This window comes from Bacillus rossius, chromosome 1 (genome assembly GCF_032445375.1).
Source record: "Bacillus rossius redtenbacheri isolate Brsri chromosome 1, Brsri_v3, whole genome shotgun sequence".
Classification (NCBI taxonomy): Eukaryota; Metazoa; Arthropoda; class Insecta; order Phasmatodea; family Bacillidae; genus Bacillus; species Bacillus rossius.
Genome location: NC_086330.1, coordinates 198,686,814 through 198,705,424, shown reverse-complemented (window position 1 = coordinate 198,705,424; position 18,611 = coordinate 198,686,814). Strand labels below are relative to the sequence as shown.

Sequence of the window (18,611 nt, the reverse complement as noted above, 5' to 3'; positions counted from 1 at the left end):
TACTCAATGTTAACCGGTAAGCCCACCACTACTCATAATTGTTACTATAACTTTATTCCCATAGCTCACTTTCACTTGTTGTCTCACAAATTTTCTCACCACACATTTACTAAATGTAATTTTTGAGGGTTAAGAGGTCACATAAATGATCATGATTAGAAACACTTGCAAGTTTTGTTTTTAATGTGTAACATCTTAGCTCTCGTTATACGGCATTTGATATAAGTAATTTCGTGAATGGAATGGAAGTCGATTAGAACGGAAATGTGTTATCACGGTGCTGTAATCTGCGGAAGTCTCGGAAATCTTTAAAATATGGCGGACCGGCGTGACTCATCCGTATATATTGCTTTCGTGAACTTCGTAGAATTCACGCCGCGCACGGGTGTTAAAAGATAACCGTTTATAACAGTACAACTGTACTTTAATACTTTGCCATGAAATTATTATTGTAATAAAAATAAATGACAACTTACAAGATACATTAAAATGCTGGCATTACAATTTTGACAACTCTTAGTTAACATTATAATGTAAAGATAGCGCAGCATTCATCGTACTGTAGAGACACAAGAAATTGTTTGCCTACATATATTCGACGCCATGTTGAATAAAATAATTTCGTGATAAAATTTTTACTCTTAAATCATATATGTTGTATTAGCTCAATAAGGTTAAGGTTTGTTTGTATGAAGTATTTACAGACTGATTTCAGTCGTTTAGTCAAAAACAAATATACAAACATATGCTTAATGTTATAATGTGTGTTTTAAAATTTTTCATTTTAATATTTTAGTAGTGCTTTAGAAGTATCATTTCTAACGTGTTTACTAAGTACACACTCCCATTTTACATGCTTTATATTAGCTTCACCTGTATGTTTGTCTGTCCGTCTGTAACTCTGTCTGTCCGTCTGTAACTCTTTCGACTAAGAGTGAGTGACTCATCACTATAAAATGTCCCACCCATTTCATTACGTTCGTTAGCCGAGCGGTCTAAGGCGCGCGACTTCTGTGACGTCAGCTTTCGGATTCAGCGATCGTGGGTTCTACTCCCGGCCACGCCGAAAAAAAAATGTTTTTTTTCCCCCCGGTAATTTCTAATATTATATCCATACATCTAACTGCAAATGATTCGTAGAGACTTTACCATTTCTTTGTGACGTTGCAACTCCAAATAGTTATCTCAGATGGTAATAGGTAGTGTCGGTAACTCATTTCCCTATGATAATTATACATAAATATAGTTTAAAAAACTAAAAAAACATGCTTTTAAAGAATATCAAACTAAAAAGTTAAAAATAAATATAGTTTAAAAAACTAAAGAAACATGCTTTTAAAGATTATCTTACATGCTTTATATTAGCTTCACCTGTATGTTTGTCTGTCCGTCTGTAACTCTGTCTGTCCGTCTGTAACTCTTTCGACTAAGAGTGACTCATCACTGTAAAATGTCCCACCCATTTCATTACGTTTGTTAGCCGAGCGGTCTAAGGCGCGCGACTTCTGTGACGTCAGATTTCGGATTCAGGGATCGTGGGTTCTACTCTCGGCCACGCCGAAAAAAAATATGTTTTTTTTTCCCCCGGTAATTTCTAATATTATATCCATACATCTAACTGCAAATGATTCGTAGAGACTTTACCATTTCTTTGTGACGTTGCAACTCCAAATAGTTATCTCAGATGGTAATAGGTAGTGTCGGTAACTCATTTCCCTATGATAATTATACATAAATATAGTTTAAAAAACTAAAAAACATGCTATTAAAGAATATCAAACTAAAAAGTTAAAAATAAATATAGTTTAAAAAACTAAAGAAACATGCTTTTAAAGATTATCAAACTAAAAAGTAAAAAATAATTTTAAAATTAAATTTATGACAATAGTATATAAGCAATACTAGTATAAATGAGAAAAAAGCATGGGGCGCTTAATATTCAAAAAATATGGCACAAAGCGCCTCAAGCTTTTTTCTCATTTATACTAGTATTGCTTATATACTATTGTCATAAATTTAATTTTAAAATTATTTTTTACTTTTTAGTTTGATAATCTTTAAAAGCATGTTTCTTTAGTGTTTTAAACTATATTTATTTTTTTTGTACAAAATGTTTGGTTATGTAACATTTCCATAACGTGTGTGTGTGGGGGGGGGGGGATAACAAATTGTAATATCTTTGAATAATGTTTCTAGTGGGATTAAGTTTACTTGCCGGTGGAAGGCTCTCTCTCTCCCTTCCTGCTGACCCAGCCATGTTGAAACTCCTGATGTCAAATTTTTGATGTGTAACATCTTAGCTCTTGGTTTACGGCATTTGGTGGGAGTACTTTAATGAATGAGATGGAAGTCAAAGAACGGAAATGTGTAACTACTGCGTTGCTGCCATTTGTGGCGGATGGCACGAACGTATGTTCACATACGAAGGGAAACTTTATAATATTAACTCTTTAATAAATTTTGAGAAGATGGGTAGTATTTTAATAAAATTTATTGACAAAAATCACCTCCAAAGCGGTGGTTTAGTATTGTTTCAAATCTTTTTTCCCTTTTATTTAGCCATTTCATGATACAGTTTAAATTTCGCTCTGCAAAAGGTATGATGATTCTGTAGTCGGCGTAGCTGCTCCGGCATCACATTTTAGCGGCGGGTGCGGGCACAACGTGTGATTCTCGTCAAGAAATGTTGTTTAAAACCCAATTTGCTTTGTCGCTGGGCATTATTTGAAAGAATTCTAAGTTAAATTTCGGGTCCGAGTTTCGTATTGTAAGTATATTTGCAACACGAGAACAAATTAATTTGCTCGCTACCGATGTTAAATGTTACACATCACTGGCGAGTACTGAAAGACTCGCTCACATTTTTTTGTCACATTCAGATAATATTAAGCAAATATATATTGAGAAAAATCTAAATGAAATATAGAGTGCAAGAAAGCTACCGTGGTAGATAAAACCCTCAACAGCAATAAGGGGGAAATTACATAACCAACACGACTGCCCCAGGCAATTTGTACTTAGTACCTACACACGTTAGAAATTATACGTCGATAGCACTACTAAATTATTAACATGAAACATTTTATAACACATATTATAAAACTAAGTATCTGTTGTTTATTTGTTTTTGTTTAACGACTGCGGTCAGTCTGTAAATATTTCATACAAACAAACCTTAACCTTATTGAGCTGATTCAACATATATATTTAAGATAAAAAATTTCATCACGAAATTATTTTATTTAACATGGCTTGGAATATTTGTAGGCTAACAACATAACAATAACAGTACGATGAATTCTGCAATATTTTTACATTATAATGTTAATGGTATTCATGTTGAAAGGGAACTCTTCATTTTTATATTGAAGGACGTCTTAGGCCTGTTCTATTTAGTGTTAACATCTCGTGAAGAGTGAGCTCATCACGGACATAACACACCGGGAGTGTGGCCTATGGTGGCCGCTGTTACCAGGAGCGCGAGTCCAGCGCCACTTGAGCGTCTGTGACGCTGGTTGCAGGCTGATCGAGGCCGACGCCAAGTCCCTCAACTCGCTGTCCGGCAACAGCGGCCACTCTCGCAAGAGCTCGGACACCTCGCAGATATCGCTCACTTCAGGTGAGCCAGACGCCTCCGCTACACACTGCTCACTAACAGGTTGTGTGTTCTGTGTTTTCTACTAACCTTGCCTTTAACATCCATTCCGTGTCTAATTTGCCTCGCTCTCACGCCAGCAATGCTGCTTACAACGGCTCACAGTGGTCTATGTAGCTATGATTATGTTAATTCGTATACAATTTTGAATTGCAGGTGCTGCAAAAAAAACGTCTAGCTAGACATAGAAGTATCTTTTATTTTAGTTGACGTAGCAAATATTATAATTTTTATCAAAAATAATTTGCATAATCTTCACATGCTCTGCTTGTTTCTTAACGATACAGGGCTAGAGCAGATAGAGTGCCCTTTCAATTGAGACACGGACTTAGTGTTGTTTGCTTTGCATGGGAGATGGCTGCTGCACGCTGTTTGTTGGCCCTCTGATCAGCTGCTAAGGGCACCAGGACATATCTACAGTGTTTTTATTTATTGCTACAGTTTGGTACAGGCGTGGTGAGCTGTTTCTAGTCAGTTTTTTTTAATGTAACATTGTAGTAAGTAGTGAAGAATAGTATGTCCTGCGCCAGGGTTCAGGATGAGGAGCCGAGGAGCCGACCGCAATCTAGGATTTTGACGTCATGGTGGCCATCTTGGATGACTTACCTTGGCGGCCATCTTGTATGACATCGTCGCCATTCTGTTTTCTCGAACATTCCGCAATTTTGTTTTCCGCCATTTTGAATTATGATGTCGCTGTTGCAATTTCCATTACGGTCGCCATCTTGAAATCTTTATTTCTCATCCGATTTTATTTAAAAAAATATTTAAAATGTATTTAAAAATTAAATAATCAAATATTAACTAAAATATTTATAAAACGTTGAAATTTTCGTTACTGTCGCCATTTCGAAAATCCGTAAATTTATGTTATAAAATCGGGAAAAATTTTTAAATTTATAAAAAATTATTATTTTTTTTAAATTTACACTTATGCCATGGAGCTTGGAGTCATGGATATGAACCTGGCGAGGTCTTAAAAAAATATGGCGACCAAACCTTCCCCTATGGAGGCCACCAGCAGACTTACCTCCCACCACTTATGTCAAGGTATGTATATTATCAGATAGTATGTCATGTCCGCTATCTTGGAAATCTTAATTTATTTTTCGATTTTAATGAAAAAAATTACAAAAATTTTTAAAAAAAATAATTTAATTTTAGTAAAAAATCTTTAAAAAACACAGTTGCACATTTCGTTATGCCCAACATCTTAATTCTAGAAATTTTGCATGTTTCGTTATGCCAGCCATCATGGATGACTATGACATAATCGTTGCACTTTACATTATGTCCGCCATATTGGATTCTAGATTGTTTTATCTTTTCGTTATGGCTACCATCTTGAAAAACCATAATTTTTTTGCTAAAAATTTGGAAAAAAATTAAAAATTAAAATTTAAATCTAGTTATCAAATTTTAATAAAATAATATTTATAAAATGCACTTATGCCTTGAAGTCCTCGGTTCTAACCTGGTAAGAACAAAAATTTTAAAATTCTTCGACAGATTCTTCCTCCACGGTAGCCGCCGGCATACTAACCTCCTACCACTAATTCAAAGGTAAATATACCACCAGCTAGTCTGATGTCATGTCTGCCATCATGTTTTCGTCTGCTAGAGTGTGCTGATGACATGATAGTTTAATTCTTACCTGCTATAGTGCAGTAATAATTTATTATTAATGAGGCACCCGCCATCTTGAAATTTGGGCGCCATCTTGGAATTGTGTAATTACTTAGCTAAAAATTCCAAAGTTCACGAAAAAAAAAGTGCAACAAATTTATAGATTGATTCGATCAGTTTCAATCCTCGGTTCGATCCCTGTACGATTCAAAAAAATTATTTTTATGTAAAATATAATAATTTCAATAAATCATTTTTAAAATTATTAAAGAGGCTTAAAATACTCTACTACCAGCCTCCAGTAAGCGGTTATGACCACAATATTGGACATTTGTATTTATTTACCTATAAATTTGGAAAACTTTCTTATATATATCGAAATAATCACTCATTAATTTACTGATTCAATCGAAGCTTGGGCAATGCACAAAATAAAGTAATTTAATTAAAAATACCACAAAAGTGACAGGTTCGAGAAATAAAACACCACAAGTTCTTTTAAAAACATAATTTTTTTACATAAGTTCTACACTACTACAAGTACAAAAAAATACAAGGAAATTACTAAAGTCGTCCGAGCATTTCTCGATTTCTGCATCTGCTACCCACGAATTAAAAACGAGTCCTTTACATATCTTTAAATTACTTTTCAGTTTCTCAGGTAGACTCATTGGTACACCACATTTTTTACATAGAGAAGAGTTATCGATATCATTAAACGGACAGTGGTATATTTCATGTCGTTTTGTACTTCGAATATTTGCTAATGTTTGGCCACAAATGATACAGCTTGAATCTGATGAATGTTCAACCTTTCCTTTGCAAAACCATGTGCCTTTTCAATATTCCATAGTGTATATACTGGCTACAACACCTGTTGCATTGATATTTAATGCATTCAGAGTTATTATTACATTTGTGTATTACATAATCATGTAATTTCAAGTTTTTGATGTCACAGTATGCACAAGTGGGTGATGGAGCACCGTCATATGGTGCTTCCTTTATCGATGTCACTGGCGCTGTTGACAACCATTGTAACACCGCTGAAATGTTAACTTCGGAAGTCTTCAAGGTCTGCCCTTCGGAAGATGTTGCACGGTCGAAATCACCTGCTGTGCTGGGAGAGTAGGTGTAACTGTTGACGTCGTTGTCATCGATCTCTGCACTGTTGATTGTTGATCGTCGATCGTCGGTCCATCCAGGTTGACGTTAATAGTGGTAATGATGCCATAGAGTTCTCAGGAATAGTTAGACACTGGTCTATTATGTTATATATGTCTAACTATCCAATCCGCACAACACCGCAACCAGAGACGGACTGAAGTTCTTACCGTCTGGGCTTCAGTTATATACTCCCATTGGCTGGTACAATACATGAGTCAAAACAACTATGTTCATTATGCTTACACTTAACTTTCATGAAGCATTTTTTGTATTGAAGACGTAAGCCATCGATAAGTGAAATTAGTTTATTGCACTTGTTGCACTGAAACAGTACGTATTCTTTGAGTAATATTTGAACAACCACTCTTTTCATGTCTGCGAGCATTTAAGTGCTAGTGAATGATGCACCACAGTATTTACACTGCCGCGATGAACGTTCCTCATTCATTGAAGTCTGCAATGTTTATGTCGAAACTTCAGCCGATACAGGTATCGCAGATTGTGCTGTTATATCTGCAGTCAGGATCTCCGCGGCTGTCGACACCGCTGCCATTGAGCTCTCCGCTGTCGCTGTCGTCGCTGTTGTTGACTTCGGTGTCACCGGGGTCCCCGATATTGATGGTAGATCATCCAGCCAGGTAGGCATTGGAACAGTAACTAAATCTCGCGAAACTTACTGTAGAAAGCCGGTTCGTACTGTACCGTGGCCAGTGGTGAACTGAGGGTCCAGTCGTCTGAACCTCGCTTATATACTCGAGGCCTAATGGTATACTGCATTAGTCAAAATATTGACTGTAATTAAAATTAATATTTTATTAGGTACCATAAAATTATAGAAATAAAAACACACAAGTTCAAGTTTTACACGTTTATTTAGAAAAATTACACAAATGGATATTAGGTTAAGGAATTAAGTATTTTCGCAAGCAAAGTCTTTAATGCTGCACGAACTAGCTCGTCGACTCGGGTTCCAACTGGTTCTTCGACTCCAGTTCTAACTGGTTGATTGACTCCGGTTCCAACTGGTCATCTTCTGCACCGACGACAACTCCGGTGAGACATGGCCGATAACGTCCGTGACCACGTCTGCGCCTGGGCTTTACTGCAGTGTTAGTTGGAGCAGACTCACTGGCTGAACTTTGACGACGAGACACACGTCGTTTGGGCGTCTGCATAGAAGCATCACTGGTCGCAACAGGTTGTAACACGCCCATGTTTGGTGTTGCACATGCAGACGAGGCGACTACCTCTGCGATGCTAGCAGGAAGGATTGTGTGCGGTCTCATATGATAGATGGCACAGTTTCCAGGTTCGAAACAATCTAGTAGCTGCTGAGTCGGTTCGTAGGACACAGAAAAGTGCGAAAATCGCCAGTGCTGAGCGCTTCCCTCACAGATTTCTGTATATGTACGTAGATACCCGGTATCCCAGTAGCTGTACTCGACACTGCTGAAGCTAGGTCTTACGCTCAAGTACACGTTAGCAGGATGAAACGTAAACATATTCTTGCAGGTCGAACGATAACTGAAGCCACGAACGGATGCATGCCATTTTTATTTTCAGGCTCCTACTAACACTGTGTGTGCCATTTTGCATTATCTGCGAGTTTGTACAGGCACATACTCGTTCAAACTTGTCACGTGGCTGCACGTCATACATTGCACTAAGCTGGTGCAGGGAAGGACAGCCATAGTCGGTCTGTAGGTCAACGATTTCAACTGGCGCATCAACTTGCTCAGCCATTTCTTCTGCTCAGGTCCAGCAACGTAAATTATTTCTTTTTGAAATAATAAATCTTCAATGGTGTTTTTAACTTGGTGGTGTGGAATTTTTAGCCATTCATTCGTACGTTTACTTTTTTATTCAAATAATTTTCAGGGATACGGAGGTCGGAAGGTGCGGGTTAGTGTCTTGTCTCCGGAGGTGATGCTAATTTCCTTGATTACGAATCCATTTTGGCTCTGGAAACCTTGCAGGTTGCAGTACATCTTGTCGCTAGCAATTCTCGGATGTAACTATATTAATATTGCAAAACGAATCAGTATTTATGTCAGAATTTTCATAAATTTGTCCCGACAATTGTACGATGCAAGCCGATAGTGAAGTATCAGACAAAAAGCATAGGTGTTTGGTGGAATATTTCCGCTAGTCGATATCTCGATCCTACATTCGATGATGTTTGAATTTATTCGATCATCCTGTTTGGAAACGTCAAACACCATTAATGGAGCCTTGTTCTTGAAACTGTCGGGACTCAGTATCGGTGACTGTCTGCGCCTATAGTATGCTTGCTGAAACTTGGCATACATTTGATAAGCGAGAAGAAATCTCCGTTTTCAAAGTCCATGTTCATATCAACATACGGGTAGCCTTCGCTATTTAAAAATATTTTTGCATTGCGTATTTGACAGTTATCGAATACGGAGCGACTCACTCCTGCATTGAGCTGTCTTCCGGTCTGAAGCCCGGTGGTTTTTCCGTAGCGAAGCTGGACTTTACTATCCTATTGATACACTGGTTATGAGGCAAGCCAGGATAAGTTTCTAGGCTCCAGGACCGGAATAGCACATCAAAGTTCTTGCCATTTTCTATGTTCTTCAACATCTTGACACGTTCAACCGTGCTCACTTGGATGTGGGGCAGCATCCACTCGATAGACTGTAGTGTTAGCGAGACATCTTGAGGGTTTTCTGCAGCGGTGACAAGTGCGTGTTGGCTAGAAGCAGTACGAGCTCTTGTTTCGAATTAATGATTATATGCTTGTAGTCCTCAGCGAATCCAAGAAGCGTGGACAGAGGAACACAAACTTCGAACTCTCCTTTGGCATAAACCGGAAGCTTATATTCATCCTCGATAGCCGAATCGGCGTTCTTTGCAGCAGACAGTTCATTTGGTGTGAGTGAAAGATAATGTTTTATACCTACATATCTCGTCTGGTCTACCACGACGCCATTGAGTACATAAAATGTTATACATTATGTAATGCGCTCGATTAGGTGAAGAATACCATTGCAGGATATTGACGTCGTTGTCGGATGCGTACAATCCGCTTTTGTCAGCATGCTTCTTATACGTAGAAATGACTGCGAAGGTAAAGTACAGATATCTTGGTGATGTACAGCAATGCGTATTTCTGAAGTTAGTGCGTACGGTCCGAGCAGGAAAGGCTGGTTCTCGTGCAATTCCATTTTCGTAATGCTGTCACCAAAAATGACCGGATTGTCCACATTGAGGATTTCGTCTTCCATATTTATTCGGCACTTGTCTAATACTAAGAAGATACTTTATACTGTCAGGTGTTAATGCACCGATGTCTGATAGAGAACTAATCTTATTCACACCAATGCGATTTATTTTATAACTGTTCGGTGTCACTAACTTTATGCCCATCGCTTTAAGTGCAGACGTAATGTAATTTCTTCGTCTTGATAATTCACCAAGCGTCCTCGCTCATCAACGATTCTGACGACGACTTCGTGTGCGCACTTCACGACGACTGGAACGTAAATGATGCTCTGCGGTACTTCGACCAGTTTATATCCTGGCGGCGGGACCATTGGTGAAATCTTGTGGAGCCAGTTGCTTAGTCTCCCGTTGAGATACGTTCTACTTGCCAAATTACAGTTTATTCTTATGACATTCACAGGCAAAATGTTTACTGCACGCATAGATTCGTACATTCTTCCTTTATCATACACATTTGGTTCGAATCCGAGCATCGTACCTATGGTCCCTGGTTTCGTAAAGTCGACATTTTCACTGGCTGTTAGAATACTTTTTTGAGTGTTTGGATTTCCACGCAGTTGAAAGTATACATCATATGGTAACATTTATCTGCTGTAATTTGCAATGTCGTCAATTTCGTAAGATCCAACAGGTATTTCATGCGCGCTCCCATAATTTTTCAGAAAGCAGATATTGCAATGTTCTTCGTCGATATTCGGTATGGAATTATACGTTTGGAAAATCTACGCGTCCGATACACCATTCACTGACTAAATCCAGGGGCGGGAAATGAACCAACCGGCTGCAGCTCTGATGCGTGACCTGTCAAGGTAAGTGTTATCGACATGACTATTAAATTATCAACACTGCACAGCCTTAAAGTAGCAAATTTTTGGTTAGCTACATATTTTTTTAGTTAAAAAGTGAAGGCACAAGTGTCCGCAGTTTGTTTGGTTAGGTGTCTGTTCGGTTTCGTAATTGTAGAACAGAGTGGTGGTCCTGCCCAGGTACTGCCTAAGTTCTGGCGTTCATCGTAGTACTCGTCGGTAATTTTTCCGTACTTAATGTATGCCACCCAGTGCGTGCCATGACCTGACGACCCATCTAAATTAATAATGGCACATTCACGTGTCTTGGGCTTGCTGGGTAAAGTGTCTCGCATAAACACGCCTCGAAAATTTGGTATCTTCAATTTTCGGGCATTCTTGATTAAATATATATTGGTGAGCGGATGTTTCGGCAAAGAACTTAGGCTTTTTTCATTCGTTTCTTTCTCATGCCTCGTTCTAATTTGTGAGGTTGCAAGTAGAGTCCTGCGCCATTTTTTTACCCATGGCAATCGCTTCCATTCTGGCATTGTGTCGTTGTGCTTCTTTTAACCTCTTGCGCTCGTTCTTCGAAGTGTTAATTGCCCGCACTATACCGCTCGTCGTACCTAAAAATAAGAAAGAACCAACAATCACTGTGAAGAGAGAAGTTAAGGCTGTTAGGCCCAAATTTATTTATAGCTTTTTATTTTGTTTTTATGTTGGCCTTATACATACAAGATTCTGTGCAAAACCGATTTGCGCTATAACTCATGTTTTCTCATAACTGGCACTCAAAGTTAAAAAATATGGCATTTCTTGTAGAGATTATTTCAGTAGCCGTTCAATGTAATTTATGAAATTTTGGTAATTTGCGAGTTCATTATGCATACCATTGAGTGATGTATTTTAAATTTTTTTAAAAAAATAATTTATTCGTGTACTTGAGCCAGAAAATGAGAAAATTTAAGTTGTTTCTAGATCCAAAAATATTTGTTTAAAATATATAAAAATACCATTACGAAATACTAATCTCAATATACTTTCATCTGAAATAACAAAAATGTGACTTTCACTATATGAAAGCTGTGAGCCTCTACGAAAGAAATGTAACCCCTGGAATTCCAAAATATATTGAATGCAACCCGCAACACTAGTGGTGCCGCGTTGTCTCGCTCGTCTTTTCCCTCTTCTCGGAAAGAGCACGCGGACTTGGCCCGGTGTTGCCAGGTACCTGTCCCGTCTCTGAGTATCCTCTCTACCTGCCGCTAGACCGGCTGGCTTTCTTCCTTCCCCACGGCAGTGTTAAACGAGTTTACAGGTGTAGTGGTCAGTGGTTTATAGCTTGCGGTTTAATATGTCAAATGTATTAGTGTAGTTAAAATAATTGAACTGCTATACAATAGTGATTTTTGCTGGTGCGATGCAATGCAATTGTAGATGGGGCAAATATTTCACATGTAGCTACCATAGTCATTGGTAATGACGCACCCAGGCGACTGGATAGAGCCAGCGGATAGAGCTAACTTCAGCACCGTGTATTCAGTGTCATTTTTTATATATAGACCCTGCAAATTATTGAAAATCAAATCACATCACTTTTTTTAAATTTGTGTAAAGGCCAGAGCGCTAGCCTCCTGAACTAATTATTATTGACTATCACCTTTCATAAACGTTTTCTCTATTCGTCTATTGGCACTCACAATTTCCTTTGCAATGACCAACGAATACGCCTGGTACTATACAAATGTTTTTAGATGATATTTCTAAATTTGTATACAACTTGAATTTTTAATCGTTGCCTAATAATAGTTACTTTTTTTCTCCTTAACCCCGTTTTTGTTTGAAATTTTGGGGGATAATTGATTTCATAAATAATTATTTCAGACGAAAGTTATAAATAGTAATTAAAAGTTAAACAATAAAAAAGTTAAGATTTTTAAAAAAAAGTATACCCCTGTTTTTGCTACAACCCCTTTTAGCAATATTTGATTTTATCAAAAAATGTTTCAGCGAAATTTTTGGATAATAATTATAATTTTTGCAAACAATTTTATTGGTTTTCATTGCGTATCTACTAATGAAGTTATGAATATTTTTTCCTATAACCCTAATTCTTTTTCACGCCTTGCAGTTATGGTTGTATTAGAAATGTATATAGTAAAAAAAAATATTTTTGGTATTACTGCTACGTGTTATGTTAAAACATATGCGTTATATATTATATTATGGGAGTAACTGCGATTTTTTTTCAAAAAATATTCCCCATTTCTAACCAGTTAGTCAAATTTTGCCCGTAACTAACTCGACCGAGATTTTCCATTAGGGTAGACCGGGGGAAATCGGGTCACAGGGTAAACCGGGTCATCGTAACAAGATCTGCTGTCTTGTGGCGAAAGAATGAACTGGAGTCTACGGAACCTACCAAAGAGTGCTGCTATCTGTCTATACAACCGTCCACTACAAGGCGAACATATTCTGTAACATCATTCTGGTAGTCTGTGCGACATGAACCCGAACCTGTGTAGTCCTGCAGTGGAAAATTCATAACAATGTAAGTTTTATTTTGTTTCAAATAAGCCTTTACGTTCGCATTTCGAAATAGTATTGTAGTTTAAGTAATGGAGTACGAAAATATGTACCCAATTAACATTCTTCTGCATTACTGAAGCTCTATATGTTTGACAGAATTTATAATATTTTTCTTTTTTTTAAAGTGCGAAATGGGGTAACTCGGGTCGCTGCCGTTGGGGTAAAACGAGTCACTGCATACAGTGGGGAAATCAGGTCGCTTCATATATTTGCTATATATTGTGAAGCACTTTATTCTTCTTTCTCAATTTTTAAGTTAAGACCTATTCTAAATAAGTGGAAAAAATGAATTTAGGCATATGACTTCAAGTTTAGTTAAAATTTGTAAGTACTTCTAATAATATTAAAGTTTGAGGACATGTTAAAATACTGAAAATATTATCCATGTAAATATATAATTACGAGTTCACTGCCAAAGATGTAAGTGGAAGGAGCACCACATAAGAAGTGAGATGCCTGTTACCAACACCGGAAAAATTAACACCAAAGAGAATAGGTGAACGAAAAACTGTTGCTTCTCTAAGGCTACTGTCAAAAGAGAATCGCACATTGTTGAAATCCAGGAAATTGAAAAGCAAGAAGCAGGTGTTAAATTAAGTTCAAAGCAAAGAAAAATTGAACCTCTGAAGACGAAGAAGCAAACAAAAACTAAAAACACATCCGAGTTGGAAATTTTGGAAGAAGGCCAGGATGATGAGGAAGATGTTCTCTGCAACATGTGCAAAATTGCATACTAAGAGATCAGAAGCTGCACTGCTGGAGACTGGATTCAGTGCCAGTCTTGCAAAATGTGGTACCATGAGCGCTGTGTCAATGCTTTTCAGTGTAAACAGTTTGTATGCGGAATGTGTCTGTCAAAACAGTAAAGAAAATCTGTTGATCCGATTTGCCCCACTTGTGATCCGATTTACCCCACTTCTGTCCAAATCGGGTCAAAACATTTCATTTTCCTTTTATCAAGTTTAATGTCAATTCGTAAGGAAGATTGGCTAAGGTTTGTATGTAAATATGTACATAAATGTATGACTGATATTACTGTAGATTATTTTATGGTAAATTAATATTGGTTTTATACTTATTCAGGAATTTAAAAAAATTGACCCGATTTCCCCCGGTCTACCCTACTATATTTTATATATGTTAGGAAGTAATTTGTGCAAATATACGGTAGTTATCGTTTGTGTTTGTGTATATATATGTGTATATATACATGTATACACATTTTTACTTGATGATGGTTATGTTATTTTTGGGATCATAAAACGATTAAAAAAATTTCCGAAAGCCGCTCCAGGGGAACGGCTGCAATAAGTAGGTAGCTTTTTTTTAAATGTAGGCTCTACCCAAAACTGGCAATTATTACAAATGTGTAGGTGTGATAATGTAAAATGTTATAAATAACGATATGGATTCTTAAAATGATTCTTGTTTAGTCAGAATTCCAATGAAAAATAATATCTCCTGAAATTCGTAATGTGTTGAGAGATTTGGCAACAGCGCGCTCCATGTAAGTCGTGTACTGCAATCTAAGAGTGGGACGGAATTAAGTATGTGAGTATACTGAAGCCTTTGCCAGTTTTTCATTTACTGCATCAGCGTTTTCCATTTTCACACAATAATGTAGTTTTCGAGGTTATTGAGTGAAAAATGTGTTATTAGCTTATAGGTGTTCGGGGTGTGTCCAGATTACTGCGAAACAATAACATATGTAACTTAAATGTAGGCGTGTTTAAGGTGTAACGACCTAAAATAAATTTGCAACATTTTTTTGTCTCACAATTCATTACAGACGTAGCCTATGCTTTCCATAGGAGTCACACACAATGTTGGTTATTTGTAAATGTTGTGAATCAGTTGCATACGTGTCGGGCATTAACAATTTCCAACCGAAATAACTAAGTATAATTTGAATTTAATTAATGAATTTCTACACAGCATGCCAAATTCATAAAAATCCTTAATTTTCTATTCATGTTTGCTCAATTTACAGCAGCTAAATTTAGAAATATTTTATCGTAGGACTTACTATTATATAAAAAATTACATTTAGTGTGTCTTTTTGATTATTCAATCGAATAGTAGGCTATTCTGTGAATTGTTCCTGTGTTTATGAAATTGTATATAAAAGGATGAATGTACATAAATATGTGTACATGTGTATACATTTTAAGGCGCACTTAATTACATTTGCCAATTTAGCATTATCAACAATTCTATGATAATAATGTGTTTTAATAATTAGATACATTATATTAAAAAAGGTGTTTTTAATATTACATAAAAAGGTATTTTTGCCTCAGCATATTTATATCATTTGTTTGTTTCCATTAGTTTTTTCATTGTAACCATGATTTTTTTTTAATTTAACTGGAAAATAGGCAAAAACCTCGAATGGGATATGCCTCTAAGACACTGCATTGTCTATTAATTCACTTTTTTATTACTTTTAGCATGCCATATGAATTCAGAAGCGAAAGATAACCTGTGCTAAATTTTAATACAATGAAATAATGCAATAAAACTATTTTTATTTGATATATTTTATTACTAGTTATGGATTGCAGAGAATAATTAAATCAATTTTGAAGATGTATAATTATTTAATTTAGGTACCAATCGTTTCTGAAGGTGCTAATGCATTTTTGCCTTATATATTTATAATCTAAACGCTTCATACAATTTGAAAGTATTCATATAATTTCAGATGAACATTACATTCTGCATTGTTGAAGCGTCAAACAACTACAACTTGATATTGATTGTTAATGCATGGTAACCTCTTTTATAAAAATCGTTGTACATGGTCGTCAGACTGCTAAATAATTTGCAAAACTTATTTATGTTAGTATTGTATTAAAAAACGATTTAAATTTATCTGCTTCCTAATGTATAAAAGATATATTCGTGAAGATCTAAACTTGTATTCTCAATGCTGCAGACATACTGAATAAATCAATTTTATGTGTACAATGCTTAGTATGATTTTTTTTTTTAGATTCAATGATACGGGAAAATTGCAAAAGGTTAATGTTAATACAAAACTTATTTCACGAAGCGATTAAAAGACTTGTTTAAAAACACATTTAAAACTATATATATATTTCCGTGCCATGTTTTACCCTAGAGTCAGTTACGAATACCTGGCGTCTTTAATTTCTGACTTCGTTTATTCATAAAGAAAATGGCAGTTATTTACGTAACCATTAAATAACCATACATATGTAGTAGTAAACATTATCTGGGGGATACATTTACATTACATTTTTAGACAATAACCGTAGCTTAGGCTGGTATTTATAGTCGTCCCTTGAGCAATGTTTTGAGACCATCTTGGCAAAGACAGTCTTGTTTCTCAAGATGGTGATTTCCACCTCCGTGTTTCATAGTCCCTGAATAAGATGAGCTTCATGAAGACTGCATGCTGAAGCAAACGCTTGTTTCACATACTTCCTGCTTGACGAAGAAATATCTTAAGACAGCCGAAAACACACGAGCATACACGAATCTTGCCAACTGGACTCGTTTGTCAAAAATTCTGCTACTTATCTCACAGAGAACTGAAATCTTAGAATCCGATGTTTTGAGATAAGATACCGCATATATTAGATTGATAAAATATCAGATTTAAATACACAGTAAAATGAAATATTAAAATTAAGGTAGAAAAATTTTATGCTTAGAAAGTTAACATTAAGTTTGAACGAATCTGATATTGTAAGCTACGTGTACATAGTAAGAAATCTAGAATCTTTTAAAACCCTTTTTATTATTTGAATGTTTAGCAGTAATTGTCCTTAACATTAAAATTGCTTTCAAACAAATATTTAGGACAGTGTTCAGTGTTTTTGCAATAAAATGTAATGTATTTGACTATAATGAGTTAATTTTGTGTTTTTAACACTTATATCCACCTCTTGCAGTGAAGACTGGACGTATAAAATAAATTATTTTCAACAAAAGTTTAATTTCTTAAACTCTTATTTCCACCTCTTGCAGTGAATATTAGGCATATATTTTCTGTTCCAGCCCCACTTCGTTATTCTTGCAGTAATGTTTCGTCTTAACAGAAATTATTTCAGAATAACTTTTTATATATTGTTTGAAGATTTACAATAACTTGACAGAAATTTAATAGTAAATACGTTATGAATTCTTTTGTCTTTTAATAGCTGTTTTCCACCTCTTGCAATTAATATTAGAAATATAGATTATGAAAATTTATTTGGTATTACTCTTACGAAATCTAACATCACACAGATGCAATACTGGTTTTATTAAGGGAGTTATAGAAAAATATGAATTTTCAAAAACCTTTCCTCCGATGTATCACCTCTGTAACAGCTAAAATAGACAGTTTTTCCCCCTTATTTAAAATAGGTAATTTATTATCTCCCACTCAACTCTCGACAATTGTTTTCATGCAAATGCACATGCCATTATAAACTTAAATCTAAAGTGGAAGAAAACCATCTAATTTTTTTATTTAGGCAAACAGGCATGTAGTTAGTCCGTATGGAGTGTTCGTTTATTTATCAGTAATATATAACATTCATTTCCTTATATATTATAATTAATTTTTCTAGTTCAAGTTACTTGGTATAGTATAATTTATTCTTGTTATAAGTACAACATTTGTCACAAAGCTAAACAGACCATTTTACTGAGCTATTATTTAAACATATTTTAATAATTGGATACAAAAAAGAATTTTTTATCTGTTTCTTAAAACTGTGTATTATTCACTAATATTTATTTTAATTTTTTTTGATAGTGTCGAGATTTGAACCATCTCAACCAGCTCAGCAAATAAATGCTCTATCAATCGAGCTACCGATGCTGTCATAAATCTTTGATAGAGATGATAATAATAATATCAGTATGTGCCATTATATTTTCTTATTGTTTTTAATTGATTTTAGTCGTCATGAATATAGATTACATATTTCTGACAGTGATTTATACATCAACATCATTAAATGCATCGTCTTCCACATTCATAGTAGGTACTCGTTCTGCTATCAGTATGTAAATAAACAGGTATGTTTAGAACTAGAATATGTAATCAACATTCACAAACAAACCCTAGAATTATTTAAAACACATATCAAATTAATACGGCACTTCATACAGTATTTATATAAGTTTAAAAATACGAGGTTTACAAGAAGCAGCCATTTTCTTCACTGCACTCTGAACAAGCAATTGCTTGAGATATGTCTGCAGTGGTTTTGGCCAAGACGGTCTTATTTGTGTTCATAAGCAATGTCTCAGTGACTATGAAACATGCTCCTGCGATGGTGTTCTCAAGCAACAACTATGAGACAGGAAAATGCTCTCTCAGAAACAAGAAATATGGGACAACCATAAGATCGTCTTCATCAAGACAGTCTTGTTTTTGATCATTTGAGACAATCTCAAGAAACATCTATAGCACACAAACATTTAAAAACGAATGCATATAAGAATTTCTTGACGAAGGAATTGCTCAAGACATAAATATGAATACCACCCTTAGACACTCAGTACGTAAGTGGTGGTGA

The 18,611-nt window shown here is 35.7% G+C and overlaps 1 protein-coding gene across 7 annotated transcripts in view; it reads left to right on the top strand.

Annotated features, from left to right (window-relative positions):
• LOC134527226 (ecotropic viral integration site 5 ortholog) overlaps nt 1-18,611 on the top strand; it is a 950,124-nt gene that overhangs the window by 580,213 nt on the left and 351,300 nt on the right. For all 7 annotated transcript variants that reach the window (XM_063359715.1, XM_063359712.1, XM_063359717.1 and 4 more), the window contains exon 4: nt 3,522-3,619. In XM_063359715.1, coding sequence (XP_063215785.1) covers nt 3,522-3,619 — 98 coding nt within the window. The remainder of the gene's footprint in view (nt 1-3,521; nt 3,620-18,611) is intronic.